At 43.2% G+C, this 15,275-nt stretch overlaps 1 protein-coding gene across 2 annotated transcripts; it reads left to right on the top strand.

Moving 5' to 3' along the window:
* The first annotated feature begins 4,176 nt into the window (after positions 1 to 4,176).
* Positions 4,177 to 15,245, top strand: gtf3c6 (general transcription factor IIIC, polypeptide 6, alpha). 2 transcript variants are annotated; one of them, XM_029667946.2, is made up of 6 exons: positions 4,177 to 4,284; positions 13,721 to 13,801; positions 13,913 to 13,976; positions 14,347 to 14,391; positions 14,478 to 14,588; positions 14,991 to 15,245. In XM_029667946.2, the coding sequence occupies exons 1-6, from the start codon at positions 4,261 to 4,263 to the stop codon at positions 15,131 to 15,133; spliced, it is 468 nt and encodes a 155-aa protein (XP_029523806.1). In that variant the 5' UTR covers positions 4,177 to 4,260; the 3' UTR covers positions 15,134 to 15,245. The 2 variants fall into 2 exon arrangements, with proteins under 2 accessions (XP_029523806.1, XP_029523805.1); XM_029667945.2 differs by having other exon boundaries at positions 14,478 to 14,600.
* The last annotated feature ends 30 nt before the right edge of the window (positions 15,246 to 15,275 follow it).

The following is a 15,275-nucleotide window of genomic DNA, read 5'->3' as shown; positions in this document are numbered from 1 at the left end:
ACTGCCACTTTTAGTGAGTTTGGTACTTATCCGGTGGATTGAGAGACGTTTATTATGTTCAACATAGGAGGACCAAGCACAGGAAGCAGCTCTTTCAGTAGTTTAGTTGAAATAGGGTCCAGTGTGTAGCTTGAAGTTTTAGAGGCAATGATTATTTTCATCAATGTGTCAAGAGATAAAGTACTAAAAAACTTGAGTGTCTCCCTTGATCCTAGGTGTCACGAACTTCAAAATGAGCGGACGCAGGAGCAGCGTGATTGAAGTTCCACATCTTTATTTCGGTGAAACTTTACAGAAAAAACAATAAACCAATAACGAAACGTGAAGAAGTGATGCACAAACACAAAACAATATCCCACAAAGCAGGTGGGATATAGGGCTTCCTAAATATGAACCCCAATTTGAGGCAACGATTACCAGCTGCCTCTAATTGGGAACCATACAAAACCACCAACATAGAAATACACATTCTCGAACACCCCCCTAGTCACACCCTGACCTAAACCACTATAGAGAATCCAAGGGCTCTCTATGGTCAGGGCGTGACAGTATCCCCCCCACTGGCGCAGAGGTAGGCTCTTGCCTTGGAGCGGGACTGGACACCGTGCCTGAAAAACAGCTTCTATCTCAAGGCCATCAGACTGTTAAACAGCCAACACTAACACTGAGTGGCTGCTGCCAACACACTGACACTGACTCAACTCCAGCCACTTTAATAATGGGAATTGATGGGAAATTATGTAAATATATCACTAGCCACTTTAAACAATGCTACCTTATATAATGTTACTTACCCTACATTATTCATCTCATATGCATACGTATATACTGTACTCTATATCATCGACTGCATCCTTATGTAATACATGTATCACTAGCCACTTTAACTATGCCACTTTGTTTACATACTCATCTCATATGTATATACTGTACTCGATACCATCTACTGTATCTTGCCTTTGCTGCTCTGTACCATCACTCATTCATATATCCTTATGTACATATTCTTTATCCCCTTACACTGTGTATAAGACAGTAGTTTTGGAATTGTTAGTTAGATTACTTGTTGGTTATTACTGCATTGTCGGAACTAGAAGCACAAGCATTTCGCTACACTCGCATTAACATCTGCTAACCATGTGTATGTGACAAATACAATTTGATTTGATTTGATTTGGATGGGGCACCGGCGCAGCGGAAGGCTCCGGCCATGGAGCTGGGTTGAACGCCGTGTCTGGACTGTGCACCGGCGCAGAGGAAGACTCCTGCAATGGAGCGGGACTGGACACCGTGCCTGGACGGGGCAATGGCGCAGATGTAGGCTCTTGCCTTGGAGCGGGACTGGACACTGTGCCTGGATGGGGCACCGGCACAGAGGGAGGCTCCTGCCATGGAGCGGGACTGGACGCCTTGCCTGGACTGGGCACCGGCGCAGAGGAAGGCTCCTGTCAGGGAGCGGGACTGGACGCCTTGCCTGGACTGGGCACCGGCGCAGAGGAAGGCACCTGCCCTGGAGCAGGACTGGACGCCTTGCCTGGAAGCTCTGGACCGTTGAACGTCACTGGAGGTTCCGAACCGTGGACCGTCGCTGGAGGTTCCGGACCGTGGACCGTCGCTGCAAGTTCCGGACCGTGGACCGTCGCTGGAGGTTCCGGACCGTGGACCGTCGCTGCAGGTTCCGGACCGTGGACCTTCGCAGGAGGTTCCGGACTGGGAACCGTCGCCGGAAGCTCCGGACCGGGAACCGTTGCCGGAAGCTCTGGACTGTGAATGCGCACTGGAGGCCTAGTGCGTGGAGCCGGTACAGGTAGCACCGGACTGGTGACACGCACTTCGGGGTGAGTGCGGGGGGGAGGCCGTACCGGACTGGGACGTACCGGACTGGGGAGGCGCACTGGAGTCCAGATGTGTGAAGCCGGCGCAGGTTTCACCAAACAGCTAACCGGATCCTCTGGTCGAATGTTGAGCAGAACACATTTGCACAACATCTCTCTCCTCTCACTCTCTCCTAACTTCTCCATCGCCTCCGAACGGTTTCTTGCTCTTTAGGGCGAATGCAGGGAACCGGCACATGACGTACCGGGCTGGGGAGATGCACTGGAGATCTTATGTGTGCCAAATATGTCTCAAGTTTTGAGGGAGCGTGCAATTGGCGTGCTGACTACAGGGATGTCCACCAGAGCTGTTGCCAGAGAATTTTATGTTAATTCCTCTACCATCAGCCGACTCCAATGGTGTTTTCGAGAATTTGGCAGTACGTCCAACTGGCCTCACAACCGCAGACCACGTGTAAACACGCCAGTCCAGGACCTCCACATCCAGCTTCTTCACCTGCGGGATCGTCTGAAACCAGCCACCCGGAGAGCTGAAGAAACTGTGGGTCTACACAACTGAAGAATTTCTGCACAAACTGTCAGAGACCGTCTCAGGGAAGCTCTAATGTGTGCTCTTCGTCCTCACCAGGGTCTTACCTGACTGCAGTTCGGCATCATAACGACTTCAGTGGGCAAATGCTCACTTTCGATGGCCACTGGCAAGCTGGAGAAGTGTGCTCTTAACGGATTAAACCCAGTTTCAACTTTATAGCAGGCAGATGGCGGGGGGGTTATGGTATGGGCAGGCGCAAGCTACAGACAACGAACACAATTGCATTTTATCGATGGCATTTTGAACGCACAGAGATACTGTGAGGAGATCCTGAGGCCCATCATTGTGCCATTCATCCGCCGCCGTCCCCTCATGTTTCAGTATGATAATGCACAGCCCCATATCGCAAGGATCTGTACACAATTCCTAGAAGTTGAAAATGTCCCAGTTCTTCCATTGCCTGCATACTCACCAGACATGTCACCCATTGTTTGGGATGCTCTGGATCGACGTGTATGATAGTGTGTTCCAGTTCCTGCCAATATCCAGCAACTTCCCACAGCCATTGAAGAGGAATGGGACAACATTCCACGGGCCTCAATCAACAGCCTGATCAACTCTATGTGAAAGAGATGTGTCTTGTTACGTGAGGCAAATGGTGGTCATACCAGATACTGACTGGTTTTCTGATCCACGCACCACACCCCTACCTTTTCTTTTTTTTAAGTATCTGTGACTAACGGATGGATATCTGTTTTCCCAGTCATGTGAAATCCATAGATTAGGGCCTAATTTATTTATTTACATTGACTGATTTTCTTATATGAACTGTAACTCAATCAAATCTGAGGTCCAACCTGCTCTTAAAGACCCACATGGTGTGCATGCCTTTGTTCAAGAGCAGTTCTACCACAGGAGGCTGCTGAAGGGAGAACAGCTCATAATAATAGTTGGAATAGAGTCAATGGAATGGAATGAAACACATGTTTGATACCATTCCCATGATTCTGTTCCAGTCATTACTAAGAGCCTGTCCTCCCCAATTAAGGTGTAAGTGCTGCCATAGTGTTTCTACTAATAAGCTGATTAGTAGAATCAGGTGTGGTAGAATGGGACTTGAACATGAAGCCAACCCTGATACAAAATACTAACAAATCACAAACTGCTGGGAAACATCCATAAAAAGGTGAGTCATTAGACAAGTACAAAAAAAATTGAAATAAACACAATTCAATTTATAGAATTACTAGTCTTACATTGAAAACTGGCATAAATCTATGGAATTTAAACTGTTGCTAATTTAAATGTAATGTACAGAATATTGTGTATGAAATGTGGCTGCAAAATTAGCAGTGCCACTGCTGGGGGTGTAAATTCTGGAAAGTTGAAGTGCTCCCTTTTACAGCGACACAACGTACAGAAAATAGTGTACGGTGCAATATGGAAAAACTATTGGATTTAAGCTGATCGGCCACTATAATGGCCGCCAAATGAGCAGCGAAGGTCCACTTGATGTACACTCTGTGCATTTGGACATTTAAAAGTGCTCCTGCGGAAAATGGACCCACCTTTTACTGCGACACAAGTACAGATAATGTTGAACCTGTGCAATAAATGATAGGAGTACAGACACAAAACACATTGGCTTTTTTTAAGATTAAAAAGGGCAACCTTTAAAAAAAAATTCGATTGTTCTTTGTATGGTAACTAGTATAACATATATCGATATTTTTGCACATTTTCGCGTAACTATTCATTAAACTGGAAAGGACTTATATTCTGAAGGAGTCCCAAACTCCGTGACCAGGAAGTACTTAGTTATTATTGCCTGTTTCACAGCGGTGTGGGTCTTTGTTTATTATTCCCGGCAGTTTCTTATCAAGCATCGTGAATATGGAAGACGAATGGGAGGAGGAGGTAAGACCAAAGAGTAGTTGTCGTAACAGATAGTGACTTTGCTTATTCGTCTTTGATTCCTTATGAAACGCCACTGGCACACAATGAGAGCAGTTTGTGAAGCGACTACATAGAATTGACATTCCAGACGGAGATCTTTGGTTGGGTGATGTAACCATTTATTGCCGGATATAAAATAAAAATTAGCAATCCATTTGATTTACCGAACAAATGTGCAGAGAGGTGTATTACAAAGCTGATCTAGTGAGAAGGTAAGAACCATATGCTCTCTCATTCAACCTGTGAGCTAACACTTCCTGTTCACGTGGGTACATGTGAGTGCCCCATCCCCAATGGTGCCGCTCAATAATCTATCCTACCTCATGAAGTGTTCACAACTTCCCACAAATGCTTAATGACTTTTCTTGCACGCCGCCTCTCCCTCTACCAGTGTGTTCCACATGACATTGTCAGGCTGAACAGGGATTCAGGAAGGGGAATGCAGCTTTTTGATAGATGGCATCTCTCAAGGAGGCAAGAAAGAGATTTCTATTCAGAAATGTAGTGTTCACTAGGAGTCGTTTTAATAGGATTTCAGGAAGAGGAATGGAGGGAAAAAGAGGATGAGAGGCTGAGGTTGAATCTGAATATGGCAGAAAAGAAAGAGATGGTGTGTCGAAGAAGATTGTTGTCAAGTACAAACAGAGTGAGCCGTACGCCATACTGAGTTCTGGCGGTGAAATTAATAAGGGCCAATTAAGTGACGTGGAAGGTGTGGTGAAGAGCTCGGAGTCCGACCCTTGCGTTGATGGACGTGATAAAGACGAATCTGGTCCAGTAGGAGTACATTTCTGGGAGCGAGTGGATCCTTGCTCTTTGCCAGATCTAGTTGTGGTTTCAGAGTGGGTGGGAAACAAGTTAGGTGTAGTTGAATCAGTGAAGGTAACCCGTAGTGGACTGATAGCTTTTTGTGTTACTTCCGCCCAGATGGAGTCGGCACTCATTGTCACACAACTTAGGTTAAGATCTGTTTCTTGCTTTCCTCTTAGTAGCAGGGCATCATTGAAATTTGTGATTTTTGGGGTAGTGTTAAGTGTGGAGGTGAAGCAGTTGAACATTCCTGGTGTTTGTGATGGCCGTTGTTTGGTGCGCTGCAGACCCAGTGGGGAGTGTGGTGAAACAGAGGTGTCACAGTCTCTTTTTGATTCTCTATTTGAAAAAGTCATGTTAGGATATATCAGTTATCCTGTTAGAGCTGTTGTGTAGAATCCACCAGCAGTTTGTAGGAGGGAGATTCCAAGATGTGGGAAGTGTGCTGGAGGGTATATGACAGAGGATTATGTAGTTTAAGTGGATGAAGTTATGTGTCAACTGTAGGGGTTCCCATGTTGCAGGGGATTGAAAGTGTCCCGTGCGAGTGAGGCAGGTTGAGGTGGTCAGAGTCAGAGCAGTGCAGAAAGTGTTCTATGCTGAGGCAGTGAAGAGAGTAGAGGAGGATGGTTTAAGGGTGAGGGATCCCTGTGAGTAGTAGATGTGTGCCAGCACATAGGGATAGGCCAATGAGTGATCTATGCTTTAGTAAGGTTGGCTTCTTAGCATTCATAGCAATAGTTATTAACTGTACTGCAGAATGAAATGTAAATCACAGAAAATTGAATGGGGTAGTTGGTTTTTAATGACTAGGGTTAGTTGGAAGGGTTTTAAATTATTTTTATTAAATTTTTCAGAAGTTATAATGGATTTATACTATAGTCCAGTTGAGGGTGGTAATGCAACATTTTGGTATTTTATTAGGATCCCCATTAGCTGTTGCGAAAGCCACAGCTACTCTGACTCCCAGAACATGAAACATTACGTAATATAGAAAATGAATAGACCATATAACAGTTCAAAGATTGAACTACATACATTTAAAAGTGGCATGCATAACCTACATGTCAATATATACAAACAAAATATCTAGGTTAAATAGGGGAGAAGCGTGAAGTTCTGCTTTCTGTTTTTTGAAACAAGGTTTGCTGTTCATTTGAGAAATATGAGATGGAAGGGAGTTCCATGCAATAATGGCTCTATATAATACTGTACGCTTTCTTGAATTCGTTCTGGATTTGGGGACCATGAAAAGACCCCTGATGGCATGTCTGCTCTGGTAAGTGTGTGTGTCGGAGCTAGGGTTGCAAACTTTCCGGGAAATTTTCCATGGGAAGTTAAGCCTGGAAATTTAGCTTGAATTCATCAAAAAGGTTAGCTTATAACAGGGAACCTTTTTTGTGGGATACACAAGGCAATTCTAGGTCTTATGGCATATTTTGGTTAAACTATCCCCAACTACCCTCTGCATGCACAGTGCATTCTTCCATCACATGTACAGCTGATTCTCAAGATCTTGCACACTAATAAGATGCTATTAAGTCCACACTACTACACTGTCTGAGCCAAGGACTACATGCTTTCTGGTAAGTTTTGTTTACAATACTGGGTGGGGTGAATATATTTGACCATTTTTTTTGTTAACTAGTAAATAGTAGCCTACAGCAAAGTGTGTTTAAATCATTTTTAACTTGTTAACAATTTCTGCTAGTTAGTTTTTGCTACCATGCGGGTTTTAGCTTGCTTGAGCCTGCTAACTGAGGAGTGTTCATTCACCTGTTTCCATACATGTTTCTTTTTAAAACTTATTACAAAGGAGTTGTTTAATCAAACTGCTTAACTATTTATCTGTACATGGAATTGTATTTGTTTTTCTTTACTCATTTTTTTCTAATCTTTACAGGAAAATGCCACGGGCACTATCTCATGTGTGGAGACATTTCACTGCAGCTAATGTAGGAAAAGCTGTGTACATTTGCAAATACTGTGGCAAAACATATGTGAAGAATGCAACAAAGATGCAAAATCATCTGGCCAAGTGCATAAAGATCCCTCAGTGCTCACAACAAGCAACCTCTGACAAAAGTCTCTCTACTTCTATTCAAGGTGAAAATGATGAATTAGACACCTTATCGATAGCAACAGCTCATGGTCCTCCTGCAATCAGAAGCTTTTTTCACCCAATGGAGCAACTTGGTCAGAGAAATGCTGATGAATGTCTTGCTCGAGCTGTGTATGCAACTGGTTCACCTCTGATGCTTACAGGCAATGTGTATTGGAAGAGATTTCTGAATGTTCTTCTCCCTGCATACACCCCTCCAACCAGACATGCTTTATCTACTCATTTGCTGATGCAGAGTTCAAGGGAAGGTCAAGCAAATCATAGAGAAAGCAGACTGGATTGCAATCATCTCTGATGGGTGGTCGAATGTTTGTGGGCAAGGAATAATTAACTACATCATCTCCACCCCTCAACCAGTATTCTACAAGAGCACAGACACACCGGTCTCTACATTGCAGATGAGCTGAAGACAGTCATCAATGACTTGGACCACAGAATGTATTTGCACTGGTGACAGACAATGCTGCGAACATGAAGGCTGCTTGGTCTAAAGTGGAGGAGTCCTACCCTCACATCACACCCATTGGCTGTGCTGCTCATGCAATGAATCTGCTTATCAAGGACATCATACAAGAGAGCCAAGGAAATGGTTAGGTATGTGAACGGTCATCAAGTTTTAGCAGCAATCTACCTCACCAAGCAAAGTGAGAAGAATAAGAGCACCACATTGAAGCTGTCCGGCAACACCCGTTGGGGTGGAGTTGTCATCACGTTTGACAGTCTCCTGGAGGGGAAGGAGTCTCTCCAAGAAATGGTCATATCACAGTCTGCCGATATGGACAGCCTCATCAAGAGGATCCTCCTGGTTGATGTATTTTGGGAGAGAGTAGTAAGCAGTCTGAAACTCCTGAAACCTTAGCCATTGCATGGATTGAGGGAGACAATGCCATCCTGTCTGATGTTCAGACTCTGCTTGCAGATGTATGTGAATAAGTTGCTCCAAGCAGTGGAAACTGCAGTTCTGAAATGCATCAAAAAGCGTGAAGACTTCTGCCTGAAGCCCATACACGCCGCAGCGTACATGTTGGAGATGCAATATGGCAGTCGTGCCAACATATCTCATCAGCCACCTGATGGAAGGGACTGAGGCTCTTTCCCCTGTTGCCTCCATCATCCTCCAAATCCTACCAACATCAGCCTCCTCAGAGCGCAACTGGTCCTTGTTTGGGAACACACACACCAAAGCACGCAACAGGCTGACCAATACAAGGGTTGAAAAATCTGTGGCCATCCGGGCAAATTTGAGGCTTTTTGAGCCTGACAACAAGCCATCCTCAACTAGGTTGGAAAGTGAAAGTGAAGATGAGGCCTCACAGTCTGATGTTCTAGAGGTGGACATTGGGGAGGTCCAGGGAGAAGACATGGAAGCCTAAGAGGAAGGCAACCAAAGCTTTAGTTTCTAGACTATCATTTTACAGATGAATGGTAAAAGTTTTTGCGAGATGCGATGGATCATTGGGATCATTCAATGTTCCCTTTCTTTTGTTATTCAGTGAAATCACATGTCAAGAGTCAACTCATTTAAAGTTCAATTCGTAACAAAACAAAAAAAAAAAAAAAATTTCTATTGGATGGATTTAATCATTTGCAATTATGTCTACTTGTGATTAGAGGTCGACCGATTATGATTTTTCAACGGCGATACCGATACCGTTATTGGAGGACCAAAAAAGCCGATACCTATTAATCGTCCGTTAAAAAAAAAATATATATATATATTTAAAAAATATATAAAAACATTTTTTTATATAAATGTATTTGTAATAATGACAATTACAACAATACTGAATGAACACTTATTTTAACTTAATATAATACATCAATAAAATCAATTTAGCCTCAAGTAAATAATGAAACGTTCAATTTGGTTTAAATAATGCAAAAACAAAGTGTTGGAGAAGAAAGTAAAAGTGCAATATGTGCTTTGTAAGAAAGCTAACGTTTCAGTTCCTTGCTCAGAACATGAGAACATATGAAAGCTGGTGGTTCCTTTTAACATGAGTCTTCAATATTCCCAGGTAAGAAGTTTTAGGTTGTAGTTATTATCGGAATTATAGGACTATTTCCCTCTATACCATTTGTATTTAATTAACCGTTGACTATTGGATGTTCTTATAGTCACTTTAGTATTGCCAGTGTAACAGTATAGCTTCCGCTCCTCCCTGGGCTCGAACCAGCAACACAACGACAACAGCCACCACATCGAAGCAGGGTTACCCATGCAGAGCAAGGGAAACAACCACCCCAAGGCTCAGAGCGAGTGAAGTTTGAAACGCTATTAGCCAGCCATTTCACTTCGGTTACACCAGCCTCATCTCGGGAGTTGATAGGCTTGAGGTCATAAACAGCGCAATGCTTGACGCACAACGAAGAGCTGCTGGCAAAACGCACAAGAGTGCTGTTTGAATGAATGTTTACCCGCCTGCTTCTGCCTATCACCGCTCAGTCAGATACTTAGATACTTGTATGCTCAGTCAGATTATATGCAATGCATGACACGCTAGATAATATCTATTTATATCATCAACCATGTGTAGTTAACTAGTGATTATGATTGATTGTTTTTTATAAGATAAGTTTAATGCTAGCTAGCAACTTACCTTGGCTTACTGCATTTGCGTAACAGGCAGTCTCCTTGTGGAGTGCAACGAGAGAGAGGCAGGTCGTTATTGTGTTGGACTAGTTAACTGTGCGTTTGCAAGATTGGATCCCCCGAACTGACAAGGTGAAAATCTTTCTTTCTGCCCCTGAACGAGGCAGTTAACCCACCGTTTCTAGGCCGTCATTGAAAATAAGAATGTGTTCTTAACTGACTTGCCAAGTTAAATAAAGGTGTAAAAAAAATTGTTATGAAAACTTGAAATCGACCCAAATTAATCAGCCATTCCGATTAATCGGTCGACCTCTACTTGTGATAAGGTTTATGTTTCTGTCTCTATGATATGGTAAATATATCCAATGCAAGAAACCTCTACATTTTAAATGGTATAAATATTAATTTGCATATATTTCCTTTAATTCCCATATATTCCTATATTTTCCTGTTAATTCACACGGAAAGTTTCCACCCGAATATTCCCCAAAATATGAATCCCTAGTTAGAGCTGTGCGTAAGTTGAATATTGCAAACAATTTGGAATTTTCATCACATTAAGGTTTCTTATAAAAAGAAGAGATGCAGTCAGTCTCTCCTCAACTCTTAGCCAAGAGAGACTGGCATGCATAGTATTCATATAGCCCTAAGATTACAATGAAGAGCAAGATGTGCCGCTCTGTTCTGGGCCAGCTGCAGTTTAACTAGGTCTTTCTTAGCATCACTTGAACAGATGGCTGGACAATAATAAAGATAAGACAAAAGTAGAGCAGGACTTACTTTATGGAGTGTGGTGGACAGACCTCTCCCCACCTTTACAACCATTGATTTTACAGTGGCTTGCGAAAGTATTCACCCCCGTTGGCATTTTTCCTGTTTTGTTGCCTTACAACCTGGAATTAAAATTGATTTTTGGGGGTTGTATCATTTGATTTACACAACATGCCTACCACTTTGAAGATGCAAAATATTATTTCTTGTGAAACAAACAAGAAATAAGACAAAAAAACAGAACTTGAGCATGCATAACTATTCATCCCCCCCAAAGTCAATAGTTTGTAGAACCACCTTTTTCAGCAATTACAGCTGCAAGTCTCTTGGGGTATGTCTCTATAAGCTTGGCACATCTAGCCACTGGGATTTTTGCCTGTTCTTCAAGGCGTAACTGTTCCAGCTCCTTCAAGTTGGATGGGTTCTGCTGGTGTACAGCAATATTTAAGTCATACCACAGATTCTCAATTGGATTGAGGTCTGGGCTTTGACTAGGCCATTTCAAGACATGTAAATGTTTCCCCTTAAACCACTCAAGTGTTGCTTTAGGCTCATTGTCCTGCTGGAAGGTGAACCTCCATCCCAGTCTCAAATCTCTGGAAGACTGAAACAGGTTTTCCTCAAGAATTTCCCTGTATTTAGCGCCATCCATCATTTCTTCAATTCTGACCAGTTTCCCAGGCCCTGCCGATGGGGAAAAACATGGTGTTCTCGGGATGATGAGAGGTGTTGGGTTTGCGCCAGAAATAGTGTTTTCCTTTATGGCTAAAAAGCTCAATTATAGTCTCATCTGACCAGAGTACCACCTTCTATATGTTTGGGGAGTTTCCCACATGCCTTTTGGCGAATACCAAATGTGTTTGCTTATTTTTCCATGATTTGGAAAGGAACACATCTGTCTATATAAGGTCCCACAGTTGACAGTGCATATCAGAGCAAAAACCAAGCCACGAGGTCGAAGGAATTGTCCATAGGGCTCCAAGACGACAGGATTGTGTCAATGCACAGATCTGGGGAGGGGTACCAAAGAATTTCTGCAGCATTGAATGTCCCTAAGAACACAGTGGCCTCCATCATTCTTAAATGGAGGAAGTTTGGAACCACCAAGACTCTTCATAGAGCTGGCCAAACTGAGGAATTGGGGAGAAGGGCCCTGGTTGCGGAGGTGACCAAAAACCAGAAGGTCACACTGACAGAGCACTAGAGTTCCTCTGTGGAGATGGGAGAACCTTCCAGAAGGACAACCATCTCTGCAGCACTCCACCAATCAGGCCTTTATGGTAGAGTGGCCACTCCTCAGTATAAGGCACATCACAGCCCGCTTGGAGATAGCTGAATGACACCTAAAGACTCTCAGACCATAAGAAACAAGATTCTCTGATCTGATGAAACCAAGATTACCATTTGACCTGAATGCCGAGCATCAAGTCTGGGGGAAGCCTGCCCCCAAAGTACAGAGATCCTTCATGAAAACCTGCTCCAGAGCGCTCAGGACCTCAGACTGGTGCAAAGCTCCACTTTCCAACAGGACAACGACCCTAAGCACACAGCCAAGACAACACAGGAGTGGCTTTGGGACAAGTCTTTGAGTGGCCCAGCCAGAGCCCGGACTTGAACCCGATCGAACATCTCTGGAGAGACCTGAAAATAGCTGTGCAGCAATGCTCCCTATCCAACCTGACAGAGCTTGAGAGGATCTGCAGAAAAGAATGGGAGAAACTCCTCAAATAAAAGTGTGCCAAGAAGACTTGAGGCTGTAATTGCTGCCAAAAGTATACTGAGTAAGGGTCTAAATACTGATGTAAATTTGATATTTATGTTCTAAAAAACTGTTTTTGCTTTGTAATTATGGGGTGTTGTGTGTAGATTGAGGTATTTTATTTATTTAATCCATTTTATAATAAGGCTGTAACCTATCAAAATGTGGAGAAAGTCAAGGGGTCTAAATACTTTCCGAAGGCACTGTGTGTGAGCTATATTACACAGAGTTAGTCAGAAATTTACATACACTTAGGTTGGAGTCATTAAAACGTGTTTCTTGTTAACAAACTATAGTTTTGGCAAGTCGGTTAGGACATCTACTTTGTGCATGACACAAATAATTTTTCCAACAATTGTTTACAGACAGATTATTTCACTTAACTCACTGTATCACAATTCCAGTGGGTCAGAAGTTTACATACACTAAGTTGACTGTGCCTATAAGCAGCTTGGAAAATTCCAGAAAATATTGACATGGCTTTAGAAGCTTCTGAAGCTTCTGCTAATTGACATAATTTGAGTCAATTGGAGGTGTACCTGTGGATGTATTTCAAGGCCTACCTTCAAACTCCGTGCCTCTTCGCTTCACATCCATGGGAAAATCAAAAGAAATCAGCCAAGACCTCAGAAAAGATATTGTAGACCACAAGTCTGGTTCATCCTTGGGAGAAATTTCCAAACGCCTGAAGGTACCAGGCCACTCAGCCTGAAAGGCCGCTCAAAACCGCCATAAAAAAACAAACAGATTACAATTTGCAACTGCACATGGGGACAAAGATCATACTTTTTGGAGAAATGTCCTTTAGTCTGATGAAACAAAAATAGAACTGTTCGGCCATAATGACCATCGTTATGTTTGGAGGAAAAAGGGGGAGGCTTGCAAGCCAAAGAACACCATCCCAACCATGAAGCATGTGGGTGGCAGCATCATGTTGTGGGGGTGCTTTGCTGCAGGAGGGACTGGTGCACTTCACCACCTTTACCGCCTTTAAACTCCGCCGAAGGTTGAAGACTTCCCACAAATCTAAAAGCATTGGATTGGTCGGGCTGGAGGGAGTTTTCACCATATTTCTTATACCAGCCAGTCTTTTCCTTTATCAGTGAAGGGAAATTAACAAGTGAACACTTTGGGAGAAATAAGAGAGTATTGGGATGCAGCCGTAGTGTAGAAATGGCTCCTACAGTATTCTAGAGACCTCTGGAAAGTCTTAGCCAACACATTTTATGGTGGACGATGACATCTAGTGTTTGTTGTGATCAGATAGAGGGTGTATCATGGAAAAATGACTCTAGACAATTTCTTAAATGTTCTGCCCCTCTCTTTCTCCCTCTCTTTTTAGGAGCAGTTGGTTGTGGTTGAGCTCTCTGGTATAATTAACTCAGATTTTTTGACCAAGTGTCAGGGAACCTGCAAGATACTGGTGAGTGATCTGGCTTCCATTTCTCGCGCGCTACAGTAGATAGCAAAGCAAACGTTCAATGAAACCTCTACGTTCCTCCTCCTGTTGATTTTCTTATTTGTTGTATTGAAGGACATTGACAGTGAGCAGCCAATGATGCAGGTGGGAAGATACGTGTTTGCGGGAGAGTATGACGGTAAGTGTAGTCATTATTGGTGGATTCTATTTGCTTATGCCTGACAACATATTTGCTGAATGTATAATGAACCCCTTGCCCCTCCTCCCTATGTACACTTTAGATCTGAAGGGACTGGGATAATAAAAACATGTCACTTGTTGCATCTTGCCTACTGATAGACTAGGTGGAAGAGAGTGTCTAGAGAAGATGGGCTAGGTGTCTGTTTTTAATACAACATTTGTGTTATCCATTTTCCAGTAAAGTACATGTAGTTCTACATGTTTAGGAGTAGTGTTGTTATTAGTGCCCTGTTGTGATACTGAGTTACAGACTGAGTGTCTGTTTAACTCTCCCCTCTCTGGCTCTCCTCCCCCATATCTCCTGACAGATGCCTTGGGCACCTGTGTGCTCTTCGAGGAGGGACAGTCAAGTGGTGAGTATTGACGAGTGGTGAGTTTCATAGAGATGAACTGATCTTCACTCTTAAGTTCTTTCTCCTCTCTCGTGTGTTTGTTTTAGGGGCAGACCCTGAAGCCAGTCCAGAGCTGAGCTATAAGTGCCACACCGTTAAGAGACTGATGATGCAGAGAACCTTCCTTGCTGAGAAAAAGGAAGGAGACAACAGCTCAGGTTACACACACAGTGAGCCCTCACGCTCACATACCAACACACACACATACTGTTGTGCTATGCTCTCTATTTTGATCAATACTGGGGTCCTCTGGAGCTCAGTTGTTAGAGCATAGAGCTTGCAACAACTGTAAAGTTGGTTTGATTCCTGGGACCACCCATACGTAAAAATGTATGCGTGTATTACAATGTCGCTTTGGATAAAAGCTTCTGCCAAATGGCATAATTAATGTAATTAAATTTGCCGGAGTTGGAGTTTTGCTTCTAGTGACTCCATTCAATGCAAATTTTACTGCACAATACCTTTTTGTAGCCGAAGTCAAACTTTGAGATGCTTGAATATAGCTGTTTTTTTTATGCGACATGAAGATGCTTGAATGTGGCTGTTTGTTGCTGTTGCAGGAGACTTTCAGTTTCAGCCACTGAGTGACGGAATGTCCCCAGCCAGACTGGACTCACTCTCTCACTTCATCCAGAACCCAAAGAGGACCTCCAAGCCAGCAGGGGAAGGGGGAGCACACACGATGGGGCAGAAGACTGGGTAGAGGGGTCAGGCAGGACACTGTCAGCAACTCCATTAATTAGGTTTTACCTCTGATTTGTAATTATATTTTTGTACTGTGTATGTTGTTGAAATAAATATGACGCTTTCTAGAAGTGTTGTTTTTGATGACCGTATTCTAGTAC

The sequence above is a fragment of the Oncorhynchus nerka genome, linkage group LG9a (assembly GCF_034236695.1).
Source record: "Oncorhynchus nerka isolate Pitt River linkage group LG9a, Oner_Uvic_2.0, whole genome shotgun sequence".
In the NCBI taxonomy this organism is placed as follows: domain Eukaryota; kingdom Metazoa; phylum Chordata; class Actinopteri; order Salmoniformes; family Salmonidae; genus Oncorhynchus; species Oncorhynchus nerka.
Note: the sequence above shows the minus strand (reverse complement) of the source record. Positions and strands in the feature narration are given on the sequence as shown.

What these genes read in the sequence shown, in the direction of transcription:
- gtf3c6 (XM_029667945.2), top strand. Translation starts at nt 4,261, where the DNA reads ATGGAAGACGAATGGGAGGAGGAG. An exon ending in AGGGAACCTGCAAGATACTG is followed by an intron (nt 13,802 to 13,912) that starts GTGAGTGATCTG and finishes GTTGTATTGAAG; the next exon opens with GACATTGACAGTGAGCAGCC. An exon ending in CAGCTCAGGTTACACACACA is followed by an intron (nt 14,601 to 14,990) that starts GTGAGCCCTCAC and finishes TTGCTGTTGCAG; the next exon opens with GAGACTTTCAGTTTCAGCCA.